General features: G+C 35.8%; 1 protein-coding gene across 7 annotated transcripts; it reads left to right on the top strand.

Annotated features, from left to right (window-relative positions):
* LOC145663082 (uncharacterized) lies at positions 1–27683 on the top strand. Of its 7 annotated transcripts, none has more exons than XM_081729318.1 (4): positions 1–309; positions 6196–6386; positions 16658–17022; positions 24475–27683. In XM_081729318.1, the coding sequence occupies exons 2-4, from the start codon at positions 6231–6233 to the stop codon at positions 25802–25804; spliced, it is 1851 nt and encodes a 616-aa protein (XP_081585444.1). In that variant the 5' UTR covers positions 1–309; positions 6196–6230; the 3' UTR covers positions 25805–27683. The 7 variants fall into 7 exon arrangements, with proteins under 7 accessions (XP_081585444.1, XP_081585441.1, XP_081585442.1 ...); XM_081729315.1 differs by having other exon boundaries at positions 1–372; XM_081729316.1 differs by lacking the exon at positions 1–309 and adding an exon at positions 421–602.

Here is a 27683-nt window from a genome sequence, read left to right as displayed (position 1 = left end):
AGACCAAGACTGAGGCTGTTATTTGTCGAACGAGACGAAACGAGACAAAAGACGAAACTGTCAAATATTGTGCACATGTAAATTAGCTATAAAAAAAAGTATCACACAAAATATTACAAATTGAGCTTTGAAAGAGACATTGCAACTAGATTCTCATTCGCAAAACTTCGAATATATTAGATATTGCAGTTCGCATAGATATTCACAGTTAGTCAACAATTTCTGTGTAATATAGGACGTGATTAATATGGCAGCCTCGTATCTTATGAATTATAAATTAATTTTTTTGGAGTAGAAGAAGAAGAACATGTAAACATTGAAGTATTTATTTGTATCAATATTGTTATGATTCGTATATCTTACAGAAATGCAGTAAGAAATACTTTTTATTTGATGATACCACTGTAGGATTTACTGTTGAATGAAGTACTTTTTTCTTTTTTTTTTTAAATGCCTAAATATTTTGTCCCATGGCATATTTCTTCTGTGACAGTGCAGGTTAAGAATAGGGGCAAGATTTATTACGTTACAAAGGAAGGGTTAAGTTTAGAGTAACCTCTCCGTTTTTTATAAAAATTAGGAAAATTTACAGGAGAAATGAGGTACGAAATTATGGTTTGGAGGTCTTGTTTGATTTTTGGATGTGTAAATTTGGTAGTAAATTTATGTTTAATACGAAGAAAGATGTGTGGAAGTTGATACTATTTGCAAGATGCGGAAGATCTCATGATTCAGCAGCATGCTCATTTTATGTCGAGAACAGAACCCAACGAACCCTTGCGGTGCTTTTAACCGTTCCTCTTACTACTACTACCCCTACTCCTACTGCTACTTGTACTGTGGATCTGTGTAAAAAAAACTGCACGTTTTAATGTTTCTATTGCTTTTTTGTATGTTTGAAACGGAAGGGGCAACTCTACACTTAAGCCCAAAGGAAGACTGATGTGTAAGGGCTACATGCATGTAACCAAAATAATAAGTAGTTTTGTCCTATTTTAGGTAAATAGACTAGCATTAATGGTACATTCACTAGTTTCATCAGAAAATGAAGTGTTTCTAAGAAAGTGCCTTCTAAGCATTTATTCCGAAGTTGGTCATCCATCTGGTTTTCGACAGAAAGCATAATAAAGCTGCAAAAATTTGAAAGTCATCATTTAGGGCCGCTTTAATACGGTATAATAGAGTAGGGTAGGGTAAAGTAGAGTAGAGTAGGTCGGGTTAGCTTAGGGAAGTTTTGACCTATCTTGTTAAAATAATTACAATGTATTCTCGTCTCTGCACAAGGATACCAAATGGAGCGTCTCTGTACACCTGCAGCCATGTTCACAATACAATTGCTCGTTCCTTTCCCACAATCCAATCACGCGGTAACCTTGCGCGAAGTAGTTCCTTCCGCTTACCAAATATTTCCTTATTTATAACCGCTTATAAAAAAATAAACACAACTTTCGCTCGCCTTACATATCAAGCACACAAACGACCAAATTATCCATTTCTTCCCCGTAAGTTTTCAAAATTTTGCTAGAAATGAAGGACCAACTTTATAACTTAACCCGTCTGCTAAGGGAGGAAGTGCAATCTTCTGTACAGATTTACTTTAGTGTAGTTTTACCGTTTTGAATGTAATAGGCATATTCCAGAGAAACTACAGTACAGAAAATGCAAAGAACTTGTGTTTGGTATTGTTATTCCGCACCTCTTAGGAGCCTTTCATCACTATCCCGACAGTCAAGCTGTATCCGAACTCTATTGAAAAGTATTAATGTAATGTGAGTCAGGGCAGGATGAAGGTGATGAGCTCTTACTTGGATGCGTCTGTAGGGACGGTTGGTATATGTGTAAATGAAAATGTTCCGAAAAATACTTTTCATATTTCTGTAAGTTTTTAAAGACTTTCTGTTGCATATAATAATAAATTGAAAAGGTACCTTGCACTATTAAAGTGCCTTTATATAACACTTGAGTTCATCATGGCTTCATTATGTAGTATTACGTGGTTATAAACATTAATTCTTTGATACGTTTTGGAACATTATTAGTATCTTACAGGTAATATTCAGATATATTTTTATTAGTTATACGTTACTCTTGTGAAAAGATTACATATTTCGTCCGTAACTTTTGCAAATCTCTGCTCACTTGAACTAGGAAAGCACTATAACAAGCGAAGGAAGTCTGACTACCACCTATCAGGTAGTCATGCATTGACACACTATGGAGACAGGAGGCTCCATCTTATTTGCATTTTTCCTATGTATATACGTAAGTAACAGCACAGTAAGAATAGTACATGGGACGCACATAGCTTAGTGGTAGGGTACTCACCTCTGGTGCAGAGGGATCCCTGGTTCAATCGCAGCTTTTGGTGATTATGCTTTGTGATGGAGAGACACTTTGTGTGTGAGTTTTCTCCCATTTTCTTCATTCCGCCCTTATGAATCTTCTGATATTATCGTCTCTTTTAGCTTCGGTGCATAAATGTGGGACGTTAAAATTCCGACGCATGGGCGTGGGACGTTAAACTAAGAAAAAGTATTCTACACTTATGTTGTTGGTGCCTACTCACGCACTATATAGTTTTATGCGAACTTCTATATCGTAAACAATGCTTACTTATTTACATAGCATAAATAATATGGTATTAAAACGTTCACTGTTCATAGTCATTTAAGTTATGGCACGATGTTTTAGGGTCATCAGTTCTCTATCAAAAGCCTATTGAAAATACAAAAGATATTTGTAAGATTGATGCTTGGTCTCCCCAATCGTACACATTGCAGGTCAAGCTTTGTTAAGCTAGGAATTATGACTGTTTCTGCAATTTTCAAATATCAATGTTTGCTTTATATCAAGGAAAGCAATCATATTTAACAATGAATTAGGGTATTCTCTCATACATATCAAACTAGAAACAAGAACCATTTATGATTATTTAAGTGAGAATATAGTAAGACACAAAAAACCTTTTATTGTATGTCAGTTAAATTTTATAATTTTCTTCCTATATCTTTGGGAGAACTTCCATTTCTGGCCTTTAAAAAGCAGGTTCAGAAATTACTTATTAATAATTGTATATATAGTGTTGACGCATTTTTCGAACTCAAAATTGATATTTAAAATATTTTCATCTGTTGTACAGTGATCTTTGTTTATATTATGGTATGTTATATACGTAACACGAAAATTTTTAACTTCAAACTATTTATTTCTGACGATTGTAATACATCTGATGTTCTCAGATGTTTCTGCAATAAAATGTATTATTATTAGAAAGACTTTCTTTTTGGCCGTTATGTAGATGACTGTTTAGGAATATGGAAAGGAACGAAAAGGCAGCTGGAAAAATTCATGAGAGACGTGAAAGATGAAAAGAAAGGGATTTGACTACAGAAGTAGACAAGGAGATAAACTATTTACATATAAAAATAAAGAAGTCGGTAGGAGGAAAGTTTATTACATCCTGGTACCAAAAAAAGTGTGCAGCGGGAGTGTATTGCCACAAAAGAAGTGCTGTGGATGAAGGCACGAAGAAGAATTTCATAAAAAGCATGGAGGAAAGAATAGAAGACTTAAACACAGATGAAGAACCAGGGAAAATTAATTCAGCGAAGTTCTGGATACAACTAAGGAGAAATGGATACAATGAAGATGATTGGATCAAAAGAAACACAGCAAGAGAGAGGAAAAAAGAGGAAGAAGACAAGAACCAAATTGATTTGGTATAGAAAACCTAGGCAAAGAAACAGAGAAGATAAAAAGAATGCTTCGGAAAGCAGGAAATAGGACGTAAGGAAACAAGAAAGGAGAATAATTGAAGTAGTCAGAAAAACAATAGTGGACAAAGATCAAAGAGGAGTAATATATATAGTAGGATGCGTATAATGTAACATACTTTACATAGGAGAAACAGAAACGAACATAGAAGAAGAGATAAAACAGGACAAGGATGACGTAAGATTGAAAAGGACAACAACGCAATATGTAAGCATCAGAAAGAGACAAACTAGAGAATAGAGTGGGGAAGAACAGAAGTCATAAACGCAGAGAACAAAAAGTTGGTGAGAAAATGGAAAGAAGCCAGGAAAATTATGAAGACAGGAGACAAAGTGATGAATTGAAATGCAGGATTCGCAGTAAGTAAAAATGGACACGTGCCCAGCATAAAAGTAAATTTTTAATTGGAGACATGTTCGGCTAACAAGTAAAAGTGAGAAACACAAGTGTTACTTTTTAATGAAGGGAAGGAGCCTAATTAAAAGTTAATCTCCAGAGAGTATATAAGTGATGACCAACTCGCAAGCAGCCAGACGGAGTGGAAGTCTGATGAAGACACAGTTATTGTGTTGAAACTGTTATGTGATTTTGTTTGTTACATATTATCACATAGCTTGCTCAGTGCGTTATTGTGTTTGAGTACAAAATTTAAAGAAATATATATATTTTGTAGGTTTTGAAGTTCGTAGCAGAAGAACATTTCTTAGAAATGATTTTGTATTTTTTCTTCCACTAATGTAACCTCCTTTAGATTCGCCTTTTCTTTAACCAAATAATATTGTTCATGGAATTAATTCATGTTAAAATTCTCAGTTTTTAACAAGAATTATTTTCATACCATAAAGTAGGAAAAAATCGTGTTCGGGTTTCTTACAAAGAACATCAATTTTGCTCTTTCAGAACCGAATAGTCTAGCCGATAGGTGTCGTCTGTCAACGTATGGTAGGCTGGTAACATGTAGTGGATTCCTCCATTTCCGTCGAGTCTCGTTTCCTTAAGAGAAATAAATAAATTTAGTCCTCACTTTGAAAATTGTGTAAACGGGGCATCTTGGAAAGAAAAAAAAAAAGTTATAAGCTCGGGAGGTGTTTCACTTTCTTAAAGAACAAGTACTGTGTTTTCATGAAAAGAAGACTTAACCAGAGAATAAGACCCGAACATAATTTTTCAGATTGTTTGTAATACAAACTTTACCCGAAAATATGCCCAAGCACTTGAAGGTCTCCAAATGGGTTACTTTATATAAGAAATGTATCCAGATATTTGTATTTGAGTTAATAAACAATCCTAAATGTTCTTCGGTAAATAATATAAGACCATGTGTTATTTGCGGGGGGACACAGAAGTAGTTTTCACGAATTCGTAATAGAGTTGATACACTTGATGAATAATGCACGAGAGAATATGTGCAAACGCCTGAAGTAGATACTAAATCGTATTTTAAGGTGTTTCTTAAATAGATACTGTGGATCTGATCAGGTCCATACTAATTAGTTTGGCCATCCAATGCATCCGACATCGGTTACGTGAAAACTAGTTTTCTGATTTAATTCTCTGTGGAGTGACGGAAATGCTCAATATTGCTTCAAACATAGTTGTTTCACATTTGAGAATAAAATTCGTAAATAGAATAAGTCTGGCTATAGGAAATTTAATGTTATTCTTTTAGCCGACAAATAATGAATTAGTCTGAATCCAAAATTTCAAAAATAAATAAAAAGCTCAAATCCATCAGATATTCTCCCTAAGTGGACGATTACAGCATCAAATTCTCGGTTAACCCCTATCCACAGAAGAAAAATAATAAAGAAAGAAACTCTACACTTTTATTTTAAGAAAGAAAAAAAAAAAAAAACAGCTGGAGTTTTCTATGTTTACGGAGTCAGCAAACTCCATTTTAACCAAAATCATTGTTTGGAAAAGCATCTTTTCAAACACATTTCGTATTGTATCACATTTCACTTAATTCAGCCATCATCTAAATTCGTTGTTTGATCTTTCAGGAATACGTGAGAAATATTTCTTATCCTTATAAAGTGGAACATTTTTCCACCTTATAATGTATTTTTTCACGTTTATACAATTTTTGTAATGAGGATTAACTTCACTTATTTCTCTTAAGGAAAATGGACTGTACAGAATGTAAGGAGGCCACCTAGCAGCGCAGTTGATAACAATAATAAAGTCGCCAGAAAGCAGCGAGAACGTTCTTTCCCTTTATGTAAAGGTAAAACTTGTATTTTCTCCTTGGGCAAAGTATTGTATATTATCAAAGCATTAAAGTTGTATCAAAGTATTTTGCCATATATTTTTTATTCTTGTTTAGAGTTTATAAGAATATTGATTATTAGCTATTTTACAAGTATGTCTTATTATTTGTTTTAATAGTTTGCTTATGCATGTTTAAATTTATATTTTCAGTATAATCTTATATACTGGCAGAATGTGTGAATGGAATGACTCATACAACCAATAGAAAAGATTACAACAATAAAAGAATAAAAAGAAGTAACAACACAAAGGTGAACTGTTTACCAAAGATGCGTGAAACCACACACAATTTTCTGTCCATTAAGGAGACAGAGGGGCACAGCAATCCCAGGCCTTTGGAGGTAAGTTGTTTTTTCTCAATTAAATTTTATTTATTTATTTATATCTCTTTACCACGTGTCCGATTAACATTATTGAAACTAGACGATTAGCATTAGATAAGAAACTAAAATTATAAGATTAACTTATCAAATTGTTCCCACATTCATCTTTAGCACACATATTTCCGTTCGTGCCCTCGACGGAGGCATGATTCCCATCGACTACAGGGAAGATAAGTGAAGTGTTAAACTAGGAATGAAAACGTTCAAAGAAGCGACAGTAATAGTTTATATCAAGAAAAAATAGCAACGAGTTTTAGCAGGTCTTTTGGTGAATAGGTATAGAAAGTTCTTAACAAAAATTGAATATCATTATCAATTCATAATATTGCTTTGAAATAGATAAATAGAAATGAATATAACATAAATGTTGTATTCAGTTATGATAGTTGTCATGTAAAAATGAAAAGGAAATCGAGTTTCCTTGTGGCTAAGTGGTTAGCATACGCGCCTTTGGCGTGGAAAACGCGGGTTCGATTCCCAGTGGGACCTCATGGGTTTCGGATTCCACGTTAAGCAATAGGTCTACATCTCATATAGCCTTGCTGCTGAAAGGAATGCTAAACTCAAAATCACATCATATCACGAAAGGGAAATAATAAAAAATAAAATTTTAAATAGCTCGATTTTGAAACAACGGAACAAAGTTGTAGATGCAAGAATCATTCTTCACAATTAAGTTGTTATAATTGGTGATCAATACGTAAGGTAGTGTTGGTCACGTAAAGAATGAGGGGACTTTTTTTGTTTCTTTTCTTGATAGCTGTCACCATATAAATTGGTGATAACTTAATAGATATAACATCGTGAACCAACATTGTACATGTGTGGATCCTATATTGTGGAGCTTAAATTTCAAATCTGGTAGTAACTGACGAGTTATGAGTACACGGAGTATTTACGATTACTAATTCAGTGGTAGGAAGAGTTAATTACTGACTCAGTTTTAATTATCCGGGTGTCACGACTTTTGATAGTATATAATGATAATAAGTGTCTATTTCCTAGCAAAAGCACGAAACTAGAAAAAAAAAAATATTGCGGGTGTAATGTTTCGGAAATAAACTTTGGCGACGCAGTACAAGTTATTGAACCGGAACTTCCTTATACAGGAAGTAGGGATTTAGAAGTTTGGTGGATGTGCTGTCTGCATTGGGTTTCAGTACTGAAAATTGTAGAAACTTTTTCACGCAACTTGCATTGGACAACCCTGATATAAATATACAATCGATGGGTACGACACCTGTCATATCTTAGGAGGTATTAAGTGTTTCGCACCGAAGATATCCTATAGTCCAATTGACCCAATTAATAAGGTCAGGTGTATTCCAAGTACAACTTCCTTGAGAGAATATGGTGCTATACAATGGGCATTTCCTTTTTGACCAAAGGTTGTAATTTAAAGACACCATCATGTAGAATCAGTCTTCAATACACCAGATACCAGAAATCTCAGAAAAATATTTCTTCGTTACGGAGATATAACGCTTCAAACAATGGAAAAATGAGGTGCTTACGTCACGACAGCACAGACAAGGGTTTTGGCGTGACGTCACAGGTCCGTATCGCTCTGAGTTGAATTGGAAGCTTCAGGAAATCTTTTCATATTACAGTTTTTTACTGCAAACTACAAATAAATTTATTAAAACGATGAAAGAAAAATAGCAAAATAAGTAATACATTACTGTATATAAACGTAACGTGTTGAGAAGACCTGTTTTCCTAGTTTGAAATACATTAGTGGTCATTTGTAATGTTCTGTCATTACAAATATTTTAGATACTTATACACTTAAAGACTTTATTATTGTATTACTCCAAAAACATTAGAGTCTAAGCACTATATCAGTTCAAATTAAGTCATGCGCAGATTGAAAATATCTAGACCAACATATTATAGCTTTTCTTTATTTTGAAGATTTGTCGTGAATTTCCATGCTATTATACTACTTCTATAAATAAGCACTTTCTGCACCAAAAAGCTCTTAATCCCTTTAAAAATATTCATATCCTATTACATCCTTTCATATTTTCTATTATTTACTCTGTATTAACATTTAGTCACCCCTCCTTACCATTGCTACAACTATTCTTATGTTAATGTTACATCATCATCATCATCATAGATATTCTGCCTTAGTGGCAGGTCACTTGCCACAGCTGAGAAGCTTCCATGCTCCACGGTCCTCCGCTAACCTGTTCGTCTTTGCGTATGATCTTTCTGTTTTAATATCATCCATTAATTGTAGTCTCCTTCGCCCCCTCTCTCTCTTTCCCGCCACCATACCCTCTAGGACGTCCCTCATGATACAATCTCTTCTTAGGCAATGTCCCAACCAGTTTCTCTTCCTCTTCCTAATAATATCTAAAAGTGTTCTTTTCTCACCCACCATTTCTAACATTCTCTCATTCGTTTTCCGCTCTACCCAACTAATTCTTTCCATTCTTCTCCACACCCACATTTCGAAGGCCTCCAGTCGATTTTCGTCATCTTTACATAATGTCCACGTTTCCGCCCCATACAGTACAACACTCCACACGAAGCATTTTATGAGTCTTTTTCTCAACTCTTTATTCAAGGTCCCACAGAACAGACTTTTCTTCCTCCTAAAGGCTTCTTTCGCCATTCCTATCCTTGCTTTTATTTCACGTTCGCATTTCATGTTATTACTAAGAATACTACCCAGGTATCGAAAACTACTCACTTGTTCTATTTTCTCCCCTCCTACTTTTATATTTGACACAGACCCCTTCGTTCCAATCACCATGGCTTTTGTCTTTCTAACATTTATTTTCATCCCATATTCTTCAAAGCCCTTTCTCATTTTTTCTAACATTTTATTGATTTTCTTTTCAGATTGTTCAACAAGCGCCATATCGTCTGCAAATCTTATGCATCTAATCATTCTACCTCCTACCGAAATCCCATCATCATTATGTAGGCTCTTTTTCACTATCTCTTCTAGATAGACATTAAATAGTGTTGGCAAGAGGCAGCATCCTTGTTGAACTCCCCTTCCAATTGCACTCTCTTCAGTCAGTTCTTCCCCTATCCTAACACTTACTTGTTGGTTCATGTATAAGTTTCTTATGAGTCTTCTATCTTTCCATTCCAACCCTATCTGTGTTAGAACACCCAACAACAATTCCCAATTCACGGGGTCAAAAGCCTTTTCTAGATCAATAAATACAACATACACCTCTTTCCCTTTTTCTATAAATCTTTCACCGATCGCCCTTAATAATCCAATAGCATCTCTTGTGCCCTTGCCTCTTCTGAACCCGAACTGCTCCTCCTCAACATCTTTATTTGTTTTTCCATATAACCTTCTGTTCAGTATTCGGAGCAGAATTTTAGCTGCATGAGATATGAGACTAATAGTTTTACAATCCTCACATCTCTTTGGGTTCGATTTCTTAGCCATCGGTATCATGATCGTTTTCAGAAAGTCTTTTGGCCATTCTCCTGTTTCATATATTTCATTGCATAGTCGCAACAATTCTTTCTTTCCCTTGTCTCCTATATTTTTAATGAATTCGATTTGTATGTTATCTATTGGTATGTATAATGCTACCAGAATCGTATTATATAGCTCTTTATTTTCTTACTATATTTCTACAAGGGAAATGCTTTTGTGGTCACCGCGGTAGCTTGAAGCTGAAGAAAGCTGTAGCGAATAGAGGCAGACAGATGGTTAGGCTGCCGAAAGACCATCATAAACAAGTTAAGTGCTCGATAACATGGGTCTTCATAATTTTGTTTTTAATTTAACTTATTTAGGTGCTACATTCCTATTTCCAATCGCCTTGACTACCTGGCGTCCAGGATTTGTCGAGCCTGAACAATAGGAATATTAACAGAAATTCATTATGTGTTACTTATACTTGTTACGCTGAAACTTCAGCTTTTTCTTTTCAATAACATCACACGAAATAGTGTTCTAAGTATACAAACATAAGTATATTTATAACCATTCTCCCCTTCAGATAGGCCCGCATTCACTGGAAGCAGACCCTTTAAATTTTTACTGCCCCCTAAAATTTTCAAGGTAGACTTGCAAATAAATTATAATATACTGTTGAGCTTGTATAATATGGTTGAATTAGCCTATCCTACATTTTTGAGGTGGGTACAAGTCTGGCCTTATGTCTGAGATAATTAATGTTTGGTGTATGGTGCTACATTTGCAAAAGATTATATCGTGAAAAATTGCGTTTTGTGTTGTGAGGTCCACAAGAAAAAAAAAAAGTTTGAAGAGTTCAGCCTTTGATAAGTTTTGTCCTGTAGATTGATTTCTCGCATATTGTTTCACTCACTGGGACAGAATATTGTGTTCATTACTCGTCATGATAAATCATAAACATTCATTATCAAAGGACACGGTGGATCAATAGTGGAGCGCTCACCTCTAGCGTGAAGAGTACCAGGTTCGAATTCAAGCCATATGAATTTGTGATGGACAACATCGTGTCCGTGGGTTTTCTCACGATTCAGATGTTTCCTCCCACATGATCATTTCACTGATTCTTTTATAAACATTCACTCTCATTAGTCATCTGTCTCCCTTTGCCTACAGGACATATTCGCGGAACATAAGACTAGAAATTTAATTTTATTTTCTTCAGTAATAAGCCACTGTAACTAGTTTGCTACCATTACTGTGAGACCACATCTGTTTATTTGTTGGTCTAAATGTTAACTCATGTGGTCAAAGCACTTCAGTCAATTTTTGTAAATCTTCACATGGACTAATATAAACAATTTACGAGTATGTTCCATGGGCTAAAGAAAACGACAGTAAGTACGAAAATATTATGATGAAATAATATTGCTAATGTGTAAAGTAGTTAAATAATAGCACTGGTAAATTATCAGAATGCTCATGAGCATAATTATCATCGTAAGTTTGCGCGTCCTTGTGTTGAACTCAATAAAGAATTTAGATTATTTTTACTTGGAGAAATTTTTTCATGTATTAATTTCCTTTGTCTTTCTCCTGAGCGCCTATCGAATTCAAAATGAACTTGCATATAAGAAATTAGTACTCTACTATCAAATAATTATGCTTTTATATTGTTGATTTTTTCTTAAGAATGTATAAAATTCGCTTCGTAAGGTCGGTCGGTGATCGAAACATGAGAATATTAATTAGTTTCTTACCTCAGGCTGCAAACAATGTCAGTAATATAGCAAATTAGTACACTTCAACTTTGTCCTAAGATATTCAAGTATACAGGTATTCAAATAATTGGCAATAAATAAATAGCTTGCTTTTTTAAATAAACCTTAAATTCTGTTAATTTTTTATTCTTTGCGTTATAAGCAACGTCGTACATATTTGGAAAACATACATCGTATCTTTCGCTAAGCCGTTTCCCTATTGAGCGGCGCAAACCTTTTCCCCTGTACCGAACTGTGACGTACAAACATGGTGGTCATTGTTTTAAGCGCACGAGTAGCAAGCCGGAATTCAATCGCAAATTTCGACTGGTTAGAATCGTCGCATGAGAAAAAGGAAGTGTTCTCCGTGATCACGCTAGCTCTGAAGTTTATGTAGAGCAATAAAAAAAAATCAGTGGAAATGTCCATTGGATGAATTCCAGAAACTACACCAAGGTAACTGACCAATCTGACGGTTGAGAATGTTACCAATGGTAACAAAGAAGTGCCTCCAATATGTACTCATTTGTTATAGATATGTGGGAATTAGAAAGAATTTTACTTCATTAATGAATGAAACAGTTCATGGAGAGCGCCACATCAAACATGAATTTCGTTTTATCACGATTATTGTGCTTACCATTTATTATACCTACTAAAACTATACCCTGAAGCTATGACATCGTTTGCGCTGTCCTCAAAATAGAAGCTCAGAAATGTTTAGAACAATACCAAAGAGCTATTTTGTCGCTTTAGACCAGCGTCTCTGCATTAAAACTCGAGACATTGTTGGTTTCTGTTTATTGGATAGTGATGTGTGAGCTTCGTTATAGTTCGGCTTGTGGGCGTCCATCCAGTGATGTCGGTAATTGGTGCCATAGGATATAATGGATGGAACTGGTTTCTAAGATTTGCTCAATGTATCGTATGCATTAGCATCTACAAACTTTATGATGTTCGGTAATTTTTATTCTAGAGCTTTAAGGCGTTACATTTTGGCTCAGCTTGCTCTAGCCAAGAAAATTTTATCTACAATGTGTGTGACTAACAAGAACTCAGCAGTATTGACCATTCTTGAAAATTTTAAGACTGACAATTTGGAGATAGATCAATTCTGCATAAGTGGAATTGTGTTCAAATTCAAGGAGAAACTACAGGAGTTGGAGTGAAATGAACCAATAGCGAAACCATGGGTGTAATGCTTTCGGATGGTTTCAATTCTCAAACGCTTTGTTGAAACTGAGATAAGTAGGAACTGGCAATTGCACCTTGAAAGCATAAATGACATGCTACCATGTACACCCACGCAGCTAGCCACTTCAGTTGCGCCAAAGCGAACCAATTATCCTTACAAGATATGCTGGTGCTTGAAAACCGGCTTACTCCTACTGAGTGAAATATGGAACCAAAAGTTTCTTTACCATCAGACGGTCACATAAATACTGGTCAGGAATATGGTCAGATAAGTTTTTATGAGAGCAGTATTATATGTGGTGGCTTATCGCAAAGGCGGAGTATAGTGACTGAACCCTCGCAAGATAAATCGCATCAGTGCCAATTACTGTAGACTTGTTATATCAGATTGAGGAATTCTGTGGTGTGTAAAAAAGTACTGGAGTACTGGTGGGAGATGAAAATATCAACTGTTACGAAGCATAGGAAATTGATAAATCCAGTATGACAAACATTACAAGCAGTAACTAAAAGGATCAAGTTCAAGAGGAGAAACCAAGTAACACCACTGCGAGGAGTCAACTAATCTGCCAAGATTAATGACGAACTGTAACTTTGATGTGATTTTTCGAAGAATTCCTTTATATATGAAATTACAAGAATAGCCGAAGACATATTTCGCATGTGAATTAGCGCCTTAATCATTATCTCGTTTCGATGACGGTGGAATGTATCGTATGCATTAGCATCTACAAACTTTATGATGTTCGGTAATTTTTATTCTAGAGCTTTAAGGCGTTACATTTTGGCTCAGCTTGCTCTAGCCAAGAAAATTTTATCTACAATGTGTGTGACTAACAAGAACTCAGCAGTATTGACCATTCTTGAAAATTTTAAGACTGACAATTTGGTCAGACACGTAAGTCAAGCAATGGTACTGATACAAGCAATGCAGATTACATCATTGAGGTAGGATTCCTCTTACACCGAATTGTGTGGAATACTGAGGAGCAATTTTTATCTTGGCAAGTACGCAAACTATGTTCAGAATCACTATGGGCCTAATGCTGTCGTGAGGATTGTATTTGATGGCTATCTTGAGGATCCAACACAAAAAACACCAAATCAGCAGCGAATGAAGCACTCGTAATATGTCATCAACGTCAGTTGCGTTTGATGATACCATGACGGTAACGATTCCTGTCAAATGCACAGAATAGAAAGCGTCTGATATCAATGCCCATTGATAAATCAGCAACGTTTCCATGTTAAGCAGGCTGTTGAAGACACAGATTCCTTGATTGCTAGCATTGCAATCGATCTCGCTAAACAGGGCGGAAATGTTTTCATTGTGGGGAGAGAACATCGACTTATTGCTTCATCTGACTGCCAAGGAGCAGCCAGAACCCTTCTTCATCTTCCTACTAAAGCTAAGCCGTATTTTGGTGGTATAATAATCATAAGCTGTCTGAAGAAGCAAAGAATATTTATTATTATTATTATTTCTGCTTTTAGTGGTTGCGACCTTTATATATATATATATATATATATATATATATATATATATATATATATATAGAGAGAGAGAGAGAGAGAGAGAGAGAGAGACGAGGGAAATCAAACTTTATCAAAATATTTGACTAAAGCACCACCCTACAGAAAACAGTGGAAGCATTCATTTACCTTGATACCACATTCAGACTGGTTGCAGAAGCAGAAGCCAAGTTTATTGTGATATCGTACACAGGTAACAGTATCAAATCATTGAATGAGACACACCTTGAACTCTTGCAGAGGGCATTGCTAAAAAGTGATTTCAACTTGTTTGTTTGTCTCCACCGAGACAGCTGCTCGCCAACATTCCCTGAGGTGGAAAAAATCTACCTCTACTCGCAGCAGAGGGACTGGAAGACCACCAAACATGGTCTCCTTGCGAATGCGACAGACCAACCAGCAGCACCCTAAGAATTGCTGAACAATTGTTTCATGCACTTGTGGATAAGGTTGTTGGACAGCTTGCTCTGCTACATAGCGGGAGTCAGATGCTCGATTCTCGACACAGTGCAGAGAACCTACTTGCATCAATTTCTCATCTGCAGACAATTGTCCCCAAGTTGACGTCAATTCCTATGTTGAGGAAGTCGATGTTATCGAAGACCGATTGACTTTCAATCCTTTCCTAGATGTGAGTACCTTCGTGGCTAAGCGGTTAGCGTACGCGCCTTTGCCGTGAGAGACCCGGGTTCTCTTCCTGGTGGGAGCTCATGTGGTTCAGATTCCACGTTAATCAGTAGGTCCACGTCTCATATAGCCTCGCTGCTGAAAGGGACGTTAAACTCAAAATCACACACCTTTCCTAGATGTGGAGCTGGATGCAGGCAGCGAAACGGCACAACATGAAACTTTAGAAGAGAGAATCCCAGGCCATCTTGTTCCAAACGAAGAAGAATGGAATAAATTCGTTGTATTGATGATTTATGTATTGAATAATGTGCTTACCCTCGATTCTTGTGATGACACATTTGTATTTGTAATTCTTTGTTCCAGCTTTTGCATACCCATTTGAAAGTTTGGATTGGCTTGTTTGTTTTTTTATAGAAAAGTTACTGACAGGAAACTAGTCATTTTCGTTTCTTAAACATTTCTTACAATTTTACAATCACTACCTTCATTTTTTTTTTCTAATGAAAAGTGAACTTATGCAGAACCATTTTCACTACAGCAGATTAATTTATACATTAGTTTCTGTGAAAAGAAAAATCACGTTAATCACCCTAGCTTTAGTAGGAAGATGAAGAAGGGTTCTGGCTAAACAAAATATCAATTAAACAAAATATGTGTGAATTATATGCAATGTCAATTACAATAACATTGCAGAATAATGTTTTATGAAGTTCGCAGTAACCGTGGAAGGAATTAAATTGACATATCGGCCGTTTCCGAAATAAGAGAAGCGAAAAAAAAAAAAAAAAACTTCTTTTAAAAATTCCAGTGTCCATTTTTGATTGCCAATTTTTGACCATACTGCTTGCTCGAATCTCAAAGTTTTAAGTACTCATTCGATGCAGTATTTATTGCTCGACATCTTTGAATATAGTGGCTTCTGTTTAAAAATGCTTTTCTCGAATTATTTTCGCAAAACTGAGGAAAAACAAAATGAAATGTAGCCGTTTTTTGGCTATAACGTCTGAAGCTCCACTCAGAAAATAGCGCATTCTAAATTTAGTGTGATTTGGGATGCCCCAAGTGAATTATAAAATATTTTCAGGTTTTCCCCAATTTGTGGAACACACGGTTCTTGTTTAGGCTAATTTGACTGGTCTATTTTAACATTTTAAGCAATCACCAATTTTAACATCTATATATATAAAAGAGAACGCACAAATCCTTTGTGAACTCATCACGCTAATACGGCTGAACCAATTTCTTTCATTTTTGGGGGGTTATTAGGATTTGGACCCTAGATGGTTTTTATCATATCACTTTAATTTTTAATTACCAGTGTCTTGAGATAATTGACCATTCAAGTGTCCATACGTACAAATCCTTTGTTATTAGTTCATCATAGGTAAAAATAAACGTATTTATATGCAACCCGCATGACCATGTGACTCGGCGGGTTAACATAAATGACAGGCGCTATAATTTTAACATTTACTGCAATTTGAAAGCGAAAAAGTAAAAATTATCTAAGTAACAAAGTTTATTGCGTTCCGGGGTGACCGCAGCGAAGCGGGGTGAACGCTGCTAGTGTAGAATATATTAATAGTGTTATTTAAAAAAGTGTATCCCAGTGCACTTCGTAAGTGGAACACTATAATTTAATCTTTTTCATAGGATCTGCCTACGTTTATGGTTGTGAAAGTTCTTGTGTACTCATATTACTTAATTAATTGTAGGTATTAATGAAAGTTGAAGCCAGCGATAACTATTATGAAGAAGACAACGCATTGCTTGGAACAGCGACAGGTATTTTGCAGAAGGAAACTAGAAATAGTGAGCTCTGGTTACAGTCAGTACCTGATATTAAAAAGGAAGAACATTATCCAGATATTGATATAAAAGAAGAAACAATTGATAGCGACGACTTTAGTTCACAAGAAGTTCATACACAGTCATTCCTTAAAGATGAATTAAACAATGAACTGCAACGATCACCTGCAAATGTACATTCTGTCAGTGTGTTAAGCGAATCAGGTACAGTAACTTCCACGATACATAATGGAGATGAAAACAAGAACAGTCAAGGACCGCCTTCTAGTGTGTGAGTACAGTTTCTTCAGAGTTGCTTTTCAATTAACTAAATTCCTTTTCAATTAACTAAATAAACTTTTCCATTACTAAATTCCGTTAATTTAGATATGTTAATAGTGTAGCACCAGTAAGTGTAGCCATATAGTAGCTGAAATGACCGTTCACGCACGAAAAGAATAGGATTATAGAAAATATTTGAAAGGGGTATGTGGATTATTTTCATAAATTATAGAAATGGTGTTTCAGTCCGCCCTTAGAATTGAAATTTTCTGAAAGTTTGGGGCACATGTCCACTTATTTTTGACATTCCTTCTTTTTTCTTCTACCCTTCATATACGCTCTTTCAGCAAAGTAAGCCTTCCTCGCTGGTTCCTTTGGTTCAGGTAATCCCGGGTTCGATTCCCAGTAGGAGAGCACAAACATGTAATTTCAGTCATTCACTTTCATTAATCATTCGTCTATTCTATCCTGAAGGGCATAACCGTGGGCCACTGAACTAAAAAAAAAAAAAAAAAAAAAAAAAAAAAAAAAAAAAAAAAAAAAAAAAAAAAAAAAACCAGCAAAGCAAATCCTCTCATTCTGTTTGCATATCCAATAACCCAGTTATAAAAACATTTACAATCATTCAAACTTTAATCATTTGACAGATTTTATTTGATTTACTTAAGTCATTATGACAAGATAAAATATGACTTCCTGCGAAAAATACGTCAATGCGTGCAAGAGCTGTATTTTTCAATTATTCGCCGTGAACGAATATTAAAATTTAAATAGTGGTGGTTAATCTTACATATGAATTTTACTTAATAGTCTCCAAACGTAATTGCAGTTCTCTAGTAGCTAAATCTACGTTCCCATCATTTTTGTTGTAAGTTCGGGTTCGATTCTCGATGTGAATACACTCCTTTCTTATCTCACCTTAAGCCTCAAACAAACAAATCTTGAACGTAATTTAAATATATTGGAAATATTATTTATGAATTAGTATTACTTTTTGCTGATGTTCGACTACCGGAAATAAGAAGATAAAATATGTACTTACAGCTGTAACAAGATATATCAGTGTTCCTACCGATTTGGAAAGTCGAGAAATTTGATCTTGGATGATAAGAGTGTTAGAAATATGCTCAGTCTTTAAGGAATTAAAAATCGAAGAATTTATCAGGAAAATTCTCCTTTTCATCCGTTCAAGATTAAACAGATTTCACTGAACTTGTGGGTAGGCTTTAACTTCCTTACATTGAAGCATCAACTCGCACTGATCACATTATTATTTAACAGACTTCAGTATTAGAGACTTGTTCGGTCTTGAGCAACAAGAAATATCTCGGACCAATGTCTTCACTCTTTATATTTTCACGGAATAAGTGAAGATGTTTTGCTTTATATTGTTAAATTGAACAATCTTTTAGTCCATAATTTTCTAATTTTGTGTACTTCTACGAATAATTTAAATCAGTTGGTCAGTTTTGCACCCTGTTTTTCATTATCTATCGGAAACGGAAATACAGTATCACACTTCAAGAATAATGTTCAACAAGTCTCTATATTCAAGAACAATATTCAAGAAGGCGCGCCTTTCTCTTCAACCCGATTTGGACATAAAGGTCACAAAAGCAAATTCTAGAGGTTATCAGAAATCTAAATGGTCTCTATTTACCGTCCAAAATGAGGCGAAGGAATTTAAGAATGAAAAGATACTTTTTAAATCAGCTCCGTTGTACATTCCCTACGGCCCATATGGGAAGTATTACTAATATTAGTAATAATGAACTACTATTTTTTATATAACAAGAAAAGCATATAGCTAATAATAGGCATCTGAGCAGTCAATCCATTGGGGAGCAAGTCAGCCTGAGCTATGGTACACCCAGAAAATTCACAGTAGATTTGAGGGATCAAAGTTGGAGCTATGGTATATTCTTTTGAACATTTCTTTCGTAATCAGTTAGAGAGGGATGGATTCTTGTTGCGTATTGTTGCTGCAGATCAATCCTGGTGCCACAATTTAAAATCATATTTAAAATTTTCCAGTATACAATGAAAACATCCACGTCGTAACCCGTCAAGAAATTCAAGTCACGGGCATCTGGAAGGAAAGTCGTTGGTTATCGTCTTACATTGGACCAATCATGTGGACTTCGAAAAACCTGTATAAAATACTAATGCCGAATGCTGCTGTGCGACTTTCACCCGTATTTGCACATCTTGTAAAAGCAAAATTCCTGGTATACTGACTTTTGGGGTAGTTGTGTTGTAAATGATACTTGTCCCCATGTTACCCGCTACGTTCAAGACTTGTCCCGAAGATTTAACTGGAAAATGTAGCGGCACCGTCCCTATAATTTTGATTTTTCACCTTGAAACTTTCACATTTTTAGTCATCTAAAGACGGCGTTGAATGCTTAGAAGATTCACTCCATTGACGAGGTGAAGGTCTCTGTCCACAAACCTTCCAAACTTTATATTAACGGTATTCATAGATTAATCATACAATGGGACAATGGTTTAAACCTTACGGTGACTTCTTCTGAACCATGAATACTGCGACACGCTCATCATGGATGCTTTTACGTTGTATATAAAGGGTAGTTAAATGGCGTTAGTATTTTTGCAGATATTGGGTGATATCAATAAAACGGAGAAGTTACTCATTACGCCCAATTTTGAAGTAGTTACTCGCATTGGTATCAATAAAAAGAGAACTGAGCACTAGTCGCCTCGGCTGACCTCGGAGAAGCCCCGCCCTTTTGAAGTAACCACACCTCTATTCTCGAGCCGAGTAACTACTCCGCGTTTGATATCAATAAAAATCAAAGACTCCTCTGTGATGCTAGTAACTTCTCCAAATTTGTGGAGCAAGCTAAATAGGTGACTCCGTGCGAAATATGGCAGAGAATATGATTGTTTTACTACGTAGAAAAACTTATAAACTGCATAGAAATGTTGGAAATGGAGATTATAAAAAGCATTATAAGTTTATGAAAGAAAATGTAGTGATTAGCACAACATTTTTTTAAGGAGAATCAACCGAAATTCGGGGTGGTGGACTACGTAATGATGAAAAGATGCGGGTTTTCTTCAAGGGGCCCCCTATTGTATTTATGAATATACAATATTTGGCATAATTAGAGTGCAATTTGTCTTAAAATCCTGATATATATATACCTTCTGCATCTGAATGCCCTCCCCCCCCCCAAATTTACAGAGAAATCGGTGCCCTTGGTTTTCTTGCGTTACGTGAGTGATCTGGGATTCCAGGTCGGAGTGTCAGGGGATTCTGGTGTGGCTCAAAGTACTGTCTATGACTACCTGAAAATGGATTGTTTCCGGAAGTGTGCGTAATATACAAACAGCAAAGGCACAGTGGCAAGAACAATATACATTTCCGGGTGCTATCGGAACACTTGACTATACACAAGTGGCATTAAAGAAACCTAGTATTTTGGAGAGTAATACGTTAATAGGAAGAGCTATTTCGTGGCTAAGCGGTTAGCGTACATGCCTTTGGCATAGGAGACCCGCGTTCGATTCCCGGCAGGAGCTCATGTGGTTTAGATTCCACGTTAATCAGTGGGTTCTGTCTCATATAGGCACGCTACTGAAAAGAACGTTAAACTAATAATCAACTCAACTCAACGTTGATAGAAAGGGTGTATACATGAGAATGTATTTTGTTTATGTCAAGGCGAAAGGGGACACGTATGGTGTGGAAAAAGCAATCAAATGGACGTGATTTATGACGTGGGTGGCTGGACTTCTTTAAAAACAAAACAAAGGAGCCAAGTGTCTGATTTCGTTCTTAAAGCCAAACAATCTACAAAGACCTTGGACAACACGTGATATGCGCTTGTCGTGTTAATCTTGATATTGCTGGATTCCAATCAACATCCATCAGTTCCAAGAAGTTCATTCCCGTGGTTTCAGTATTACTTTCTTATTTCCCGTTTTCTTTTTCAAATTAGTTTTTTTTTTTTTCTTTCTTAATGCTCGCTGGGATATTAAAGATTCTCTTTTGGATTTGTGTCTCATTTGTAGATGTATTTGATATTTCGTTGCATTTCACTGTAATTGCCTTCAAAGCTTCGGCTTTCCTTCGTTTACTTTCTGGTAACTGTGACTTTGAAAGTACCACTGGAACTTTTATAATATCCACAAATGCATTTTAATTGAAACTGTCGTTGCTACTTGTCCCTTCCATGGCGTTTAGGATATTACGCCATAAGTTAAAAACAACGAAATGACCACGCGACGGAAGGGAGAAATGAATAACTACTTCTTTTATTGATACGACTCAGTGCTACGTGCAGAGGAAGCGCGAGAAAACGTTCATAAATCTGGAGCAGACTAGACCTGAGTAGTGGCTTGTTTTATTGATACAAAATTGAGGGAGGAGATTACTCCAGGTGTAGTTACTCCGATTCTCGAGCAGGACTTCTCAGGAGGAGTTACTTATTTTTATTGATATCACCCATTATCTAAGAAACGAGTTTTAGTTGATCACACAACATATTTAATGCGCGAAAAATGATAATCGAGAAAAACAATTACAGCTCCCTATTAAAACGAAATATTCAGATTTGATTGTTCTCGAATTCGAAATAGAATACTTGAAAAGTACTATAAATCAAAGTGGCAATTGTTTTTCGGTCGTCTTATCCCTGTGCAGTAGGGCTACATATTTAATGATATTGTAGTTGACAGACAGTTAAAAGTGCAAAAAGGCAAATAGTATTTGAAAGCATTGACCGTGCAGTATCGATTTATTTTCTCTGTAGAAAGCAAGTTGTATTCTCTAAATATTATTAATTTGTTTGTTTTCGTTAGTTTAAAAATTAAAGAAAAGCGTGATAATTAAGATTCTCTTAAATATTATGTCAAATCTGTTTACGAAGATGCGTTAAACTTCCGTGTGGAGGACCCAAGGTTAATTTAAAAAATTAATTGAGGGAAACCTTATAGCGTAGGAACTGGGAAATTGCTTCGAATTCTAAAGAAATTATGTTGGAGCCAAAGGATCAAGGACTTAAAACAAAGAGTGTTATTTGAAAGGGACTTCAACAACAGTGTTGCCTCACGCCAATGTTATTTAATATCTATCTGTAAGAGATAGTCAAGAAGGATCTGCATAGAGATCGTGCTATTTCAGCAGGAAATGTAAGAATAAGATATATATGGTTTGTAGACAATATAGCACTTGCTGCGAAATCTAAACAAAATTAATATGATATTAGAAAACTGGAGAAACTGCAGCGAAGAATATGATATGAAAGTAAGTGTTAGAAAGACAAAAGCATTGGTGATAGGAACGAAGCATGTGTGCTTTGTGACGGTGTAGGGGTATTTTTCGTAACCAAGATGTTTATTTGAAGATTCTCAGTAACCAAGTCCTTCCATTTCTTATAAATTTTCGTGAAAAATATGTGCAGTAGAGACTGCAGTCACTGCCGTGTTCACAGGTTAAAGCGTTTGTACATGGTTTAAGGAACATTTCAGCACAATATTGGTCTTGCTTGAGAAGCCAAATTTAATTCAAAACCTATAGGACATTAACGACTAGAAGCTCCGATATACTGACCACACATCACCCCAAAGGCCTACCTGACTGCCACTAGCAAATTGGTAAACTCTGGCCTCCTAAGAGCTGTTGCGTCAGGAGTTTAGTTCTTATTTAATATTCATTTATTTGTCACTTGGAGCTGAGGAAATATGTATGAACTTGTATGTATGAACTTTGGTTTTTTGTCTTCTTTGTCTCCTCCTTTTCCCGTGTTTCTGTGGGGTCGGCATACCCCTCTTTAATTCTTTTCTCCACTCTCCTTTATCTTACGTCCTCTATTCTCCTTCTCTCATTCAAGTCATTTGTACCTTGTCCGTCCATCCCATCTTGGGTTTTCACCCTCTTCCTTTTACCTCATACTTCCAATTGCCAGTTCTCTTTGTTACTTAGTCCTCGTTACTTCGCTCTGCATATCTCATCTTCGACTGAAAAAAAGGAGCTGTTGTCTCATGATCCACAATATCCGTTTATAGGGCCTGATTTTTCTTACACATATTTAATTGATAACTAATTGCGTGAAAACGTAGTGCTACATACATTTATATTTTTCCCCAAGCGGAGAACGCCCATTCTATTTGTGTGCAAGTCCTGAATTTGCTCCTGGTGAGGTAAAGAGCTTACGATGCAGACCGTAGTAGTAGTATTAGTTTGTACCTCATTTTGAGTTGTCTCGTTTCATATGCCCTCATTACTGAAAAAATAAAATCCAATTATGTGTTATTTTACATAGGGAAAGAAGGGTGTGTTTTAAAGAAGTTGAAATTAAAATATTAAAAACAAGATGTCATAAAATGATACAAAGGAAGGATTTATTCGCTTCGAAAGAAGTGGAGGAAGAGCAAATGGTTAATACGGTTAGTATGGTTAATGAAGATACCAAGTGTGGATGAGATATAAAACCAAGGAAAAGAATGCCAAGGAAGCATTTAGGAAGAACAAAAGCATATTATGTGTCACTGAACAGACAGTTAAAATAAAGTATTTATATTTATTGCAAGCTTCATTTGAAGCACTAGTAAGGTATATGGAATTACGAATAGACAGTAGAAAACTTCCCGAAACCTTCGAAATGTAAGATATCATGGAATGGAGAAAATCAAGAATGGAAAAACGCTAGGGAAAGTAGGGAACACGAAAGGCTCCCTGGTTCTATTCCTAGCCAACTAAGTTTATGGTAGGGTATGAGCCTTATATCTGTGGGTTTTCTCAAGGTTCTCCCGTTTTCTATTACATTCTTTTTTCAGCAGTTCTCTTATATAATTCATAGTTATCACGTCTTCTTTAGCCTGCCTGGTGTAACTGAGGAACTTGAAACATAAAATTTTATTTAATTTCATATTATTGTGAATCTTTATATTAGGTTACAAATTCAGAGTATTACTAAACGTATTGAACAGATAAATTTGCTTGTGATCTTGTCCAAGTCAATAAATATAATTTGTTACAGAAAATGTACCATATAAAATGTGGAGTATAAAGTCAAAGGCTGAAAGAAAGAAAAAAATAGTAGGAATTTGGCAAATAGTATAATACCTCAGTTAATTTATGTATATATAGTATATAATTTCATGTCTTATGACTCTTTCGGAAAAGAAAGTTATGTTTTTAGTTGAGTTGAGTTGAGTTGAATTTAACGTTCCGCTCAACAGCCAGGCTGTGAGACGTGGATCTACTGATTAACATGAAATCCGAACCGCATGAGCTCCCGCCGGGCATGTGCTGTTTTTAGTTTCACTACTCTACTATATTTGTTATTGTTGATCTATGTAAATAGACTGTGTATAAAGTATATCAAGTGATTTCCTGTGGGATTTGCCTCAAATGAATAAGCATTTAGAAGAAATTTTAAGTGGATATGTTACTAGTACTATCGAATATATCGTTTGTCTTTCTTCGTTCTAGGGTTTTAATATGCTACAACAAAATGATGCCAACATCAGTAACGAATAATGCCTCCGTGCTGCTCGTGCCATCAAACTATATTCTGGTGTCTAACACAAATCAAGATATTCCTCAATCAATTCTTCAGAGCATTCTTCAAGGTAATCAGTGTTCTGTGGGCAGTATATCCGTAAATGCTTCGAGTTCAGTACAACAGTCATGTTCGAAAGCAATGACGCCATCCGTTACATTTATGAATCAGGATAATAGTTCAGTTTCCAGTGTTCAGAACATTGAAGACCAAATAAAAAAAACTGCTTTGAACGAACCAGTTCCTATCAGAAAACAAAAAGTTAAACATCCAGATCGAAGAAACCAAAAGCTTCAAATAAATGAGGTGGCATCTCTGTATCCGTGCTCGTATTGTGTACAACTTTTTTCAACCAAAGTTCTTTTGAAGACTCATATTTTAAAATTTCACCAACAATATGTGAATGTTTTGGAATGTAAAATTTGTTCGAAATTTTACTCTTCATATCGGAACTTGCAAAAACACATGAAAAGTACGCATTTACGGGAAAAAACATTTCAGTGTGAAACGTGTGGGAAAATGTATAAGACTAAAGAGTCTTTAGAAGATCACCAAATGCATCATACTTCAAATGGTAAACCGTATCAATGTAAATTATGTGGAAAAGAATTCTCTTCTCTATCCGGCTTTAATATCCATAAACGTCGGCATAGTAACAAGAATGAGTTCAATTGTGAAATCTGTGGAAAAGGATTTTATCAGAGATTATGCTTAATAGATCATTTAAACACTCATACAGGAGATAAACCATATTGTTGTAAAATATGCAATGCAAGATACAGTTACAATAGTAGTTATCGATCTCACGTTGCATCACACCAAAACTCGCATCGAAAATATGAATGCGAAACGTGTGGAAAAGTATTTGATAGAGAACATGCGTTGAAGAAACACATAAAGAGACACATTGAAATGTACAGCTATCCTTGTGATATCTGTGGTAAACGGCTGTCGACACCTGATTCTTTGAGAAATCATATCCGTCGGCATAAAGGAGAACGTATGTTTGGTTGTGATTTGTGTGGTAAGCGATTTACCAGAAGAAACCACCTAAGTGTTCATATGAATATACACACGGGTGCTAGACCACATCGTTGTGATATTTGTAACAAGACTTTTACTCAAAGAACGCCGTTGGTGATACATAAAAGGCTACACACAGGAGAGCGTCCATATGCGTGCAGTAATTGTTCTAAACGTTTTCCATCTAAAACAAGCCTTGTTTCGCATCAGAAACGGCATTTGAAATTGAAAAAGTAATGATATACAGGATCATTGTAATTTTGTTTTTATTTTGCACCCGAAACAGTTCTTAAAGCTCTAGCTCCTCACAAGGGATGGTCACGAACTGGCTCCGCTGGGATCCAAACGAGATAATTGTGTTTGCATTTAATATGTTATAATTAGAGGAATCCCAAGATAATACGTGCCACCGGTCGGGATATCGTGAGTTAGAACATACTTTGTAATGTAAAAACTATTAGCTGGCTGAATAGTTTTAACTGGGTCATTTGTTCGGAAACGGTTGGGTAAATGGAAAACTCGATGAATACGTATCCCATCATTTTAAGGGCATACTTTCTGAGATAAAAAAGTTTGCCCCAGGGTCTCCCGCAGATTCCCAGGGGGGTCCAACTTAAAAGTTTCAAATGGCAAGGGGTTAAGTAGCACATCATTTGAAAGCTGTTGCTAAATGAAAGAAGATGAAACAGGGGATGAAAATGTAAACACAAACTTAATTGAAAAGTCTATGGCCACCTTGAATCCAAGATGGCCGCTTAGAACCTATGTCGAAAGTATAGGCTCCAAACTGCTGAAGCGAGGAAAACCAAATTTGGCATGAATGTTGATCAGTAAGCGTAGGTGACATAAAGATACGAAATGTTCAAAAACACGACATCTTGAGTTCAAAATGCCGCACTACATATCACACGCATGTTCAGCTCAAACATTGGAGCTTGAGAACCGAAATGTGGTATTTAAATTTATTGTCAATAGTAGATACCCACAAAAAGTCAAGGACATATCATCTGTAAGCCAATATGGCTGCCATCGTAAAAAATGAGTTTGTATATAAATGCTGACAATTATGTTGCATCTTCATTCATTCGACTTGTTGAAATAAAGAGATCTATGAGTGACCCGACCGAAGTATAAAAGTTGTTGCCATCAGGCGGCAGCTCTAACCGCAACAGCAGACGATTGGAAGCATCTTAGAACGGAGACTACTATTGATTTTTTTTTTATTTGTTTGCCATTTCGATTATTTCTTATTTCTTTGGTATTCTCACTTTCATTTTCCTGTCCTGTTTGTATTATACATAAATTAGTACGTCATTGTGAACTCATCTTCTTTCATTTCACAACAGCTTTCAAACGAGTTGGACTCCACCTGGGACCCTGTGGGGGCCCGGGATAAGACGCTTTTACTTTAATTCGTTGTACGTTGAAAATAATGCCTGTTTTCACATATGACTCACAGTTCGAGATTTATAGGGATAACCATGGACTGTTTAATTAAATTTTTGTTCACATTTTCACCCGTCGCATTTTGTTTAGGGTTGTCGTAGAGAATCGAGACTTGCTCTATCTCCTTTCGTTTCACAACAGGTTCTAAACGTGTACTATTTAACTCCCTTGGCATTTGAAACTTTTGAGTTGGACCCCGCCTGGGACCCTGGGGCAAACTTTTTTACCCCAAAAAGTGTGCTCTAGAAAAGGATGGGATACGTATTCGTCGAGTTTTCCATCTACTCAACCGTTTCGGAACAAATGACCCAGTTCAAACTATTCTGAAAGCCAATAGCTTTTACATTACAAAATATGTTCTAACTCACAATATCCCGACCGGTAGCACGCATAAGTTTGAGATTCGTCTAGTTATAACATATCAAATGCAAACACAATTATCTCGTTCGGATCTCAGCGGAGCTAGTTCGTGACCTCGCTTGTGAGTAGCCAAGGGTTTAGCACAAAGTTCCGATGCGTGTGGTTGAAAATTCGATTCTCAGTGGAAACAGATATGGTTCTTGAAATTCCATAGTAAATTGTCGGTATAAGTCTCATATAATAATAATGTGAAAAAAATTGTGTTAAACTCCAAATAAACAAACAAAATATGCACAATTTAGTCTAAGCA

The sequence above is a fragment of the Thermobia domestica genome, chromosome 10, assembly GCF_964235325.1.
Source record: "Thermobia domestica chromosome 10, izTheDome1.hap1.1, whole genome shotgun sequence".
Lineage (NCBI taxonomy): Eukaryota > Metazoa > Arthropoda > Insecta > Zygentoma > Lepismatidae > Thermobia > Thermobia domestica.
This window is presented reverse-complemented; position numbering and strand designations above follow the sequence as displayed.

Excerpts from the sequence above, each read along its gene's own strand:
- LOC145663082 (XM_081729318.1), top strand. The coding sequence starts at position 6,231 with ATGACTCATACAACCAATAGAAAAGATTACAACAATAAAAGAATAAAA. Across the intron at positions 6,387-16,657 it reads GCAATCCCAGGCCTTTGGAG|GTATTAATGAAAGTTGAAGC; the intron begins GTAAGTTGTTTT and ends AATTAATTGTAG. Across the intron at positions 17,023-24,474 it reads CAAGGACCGCCTTCTAGTGT|GGTTTTAATATGCTACAACA; the intron begins GTGAGTACAGTT and ends TCTTCGTTCTAG.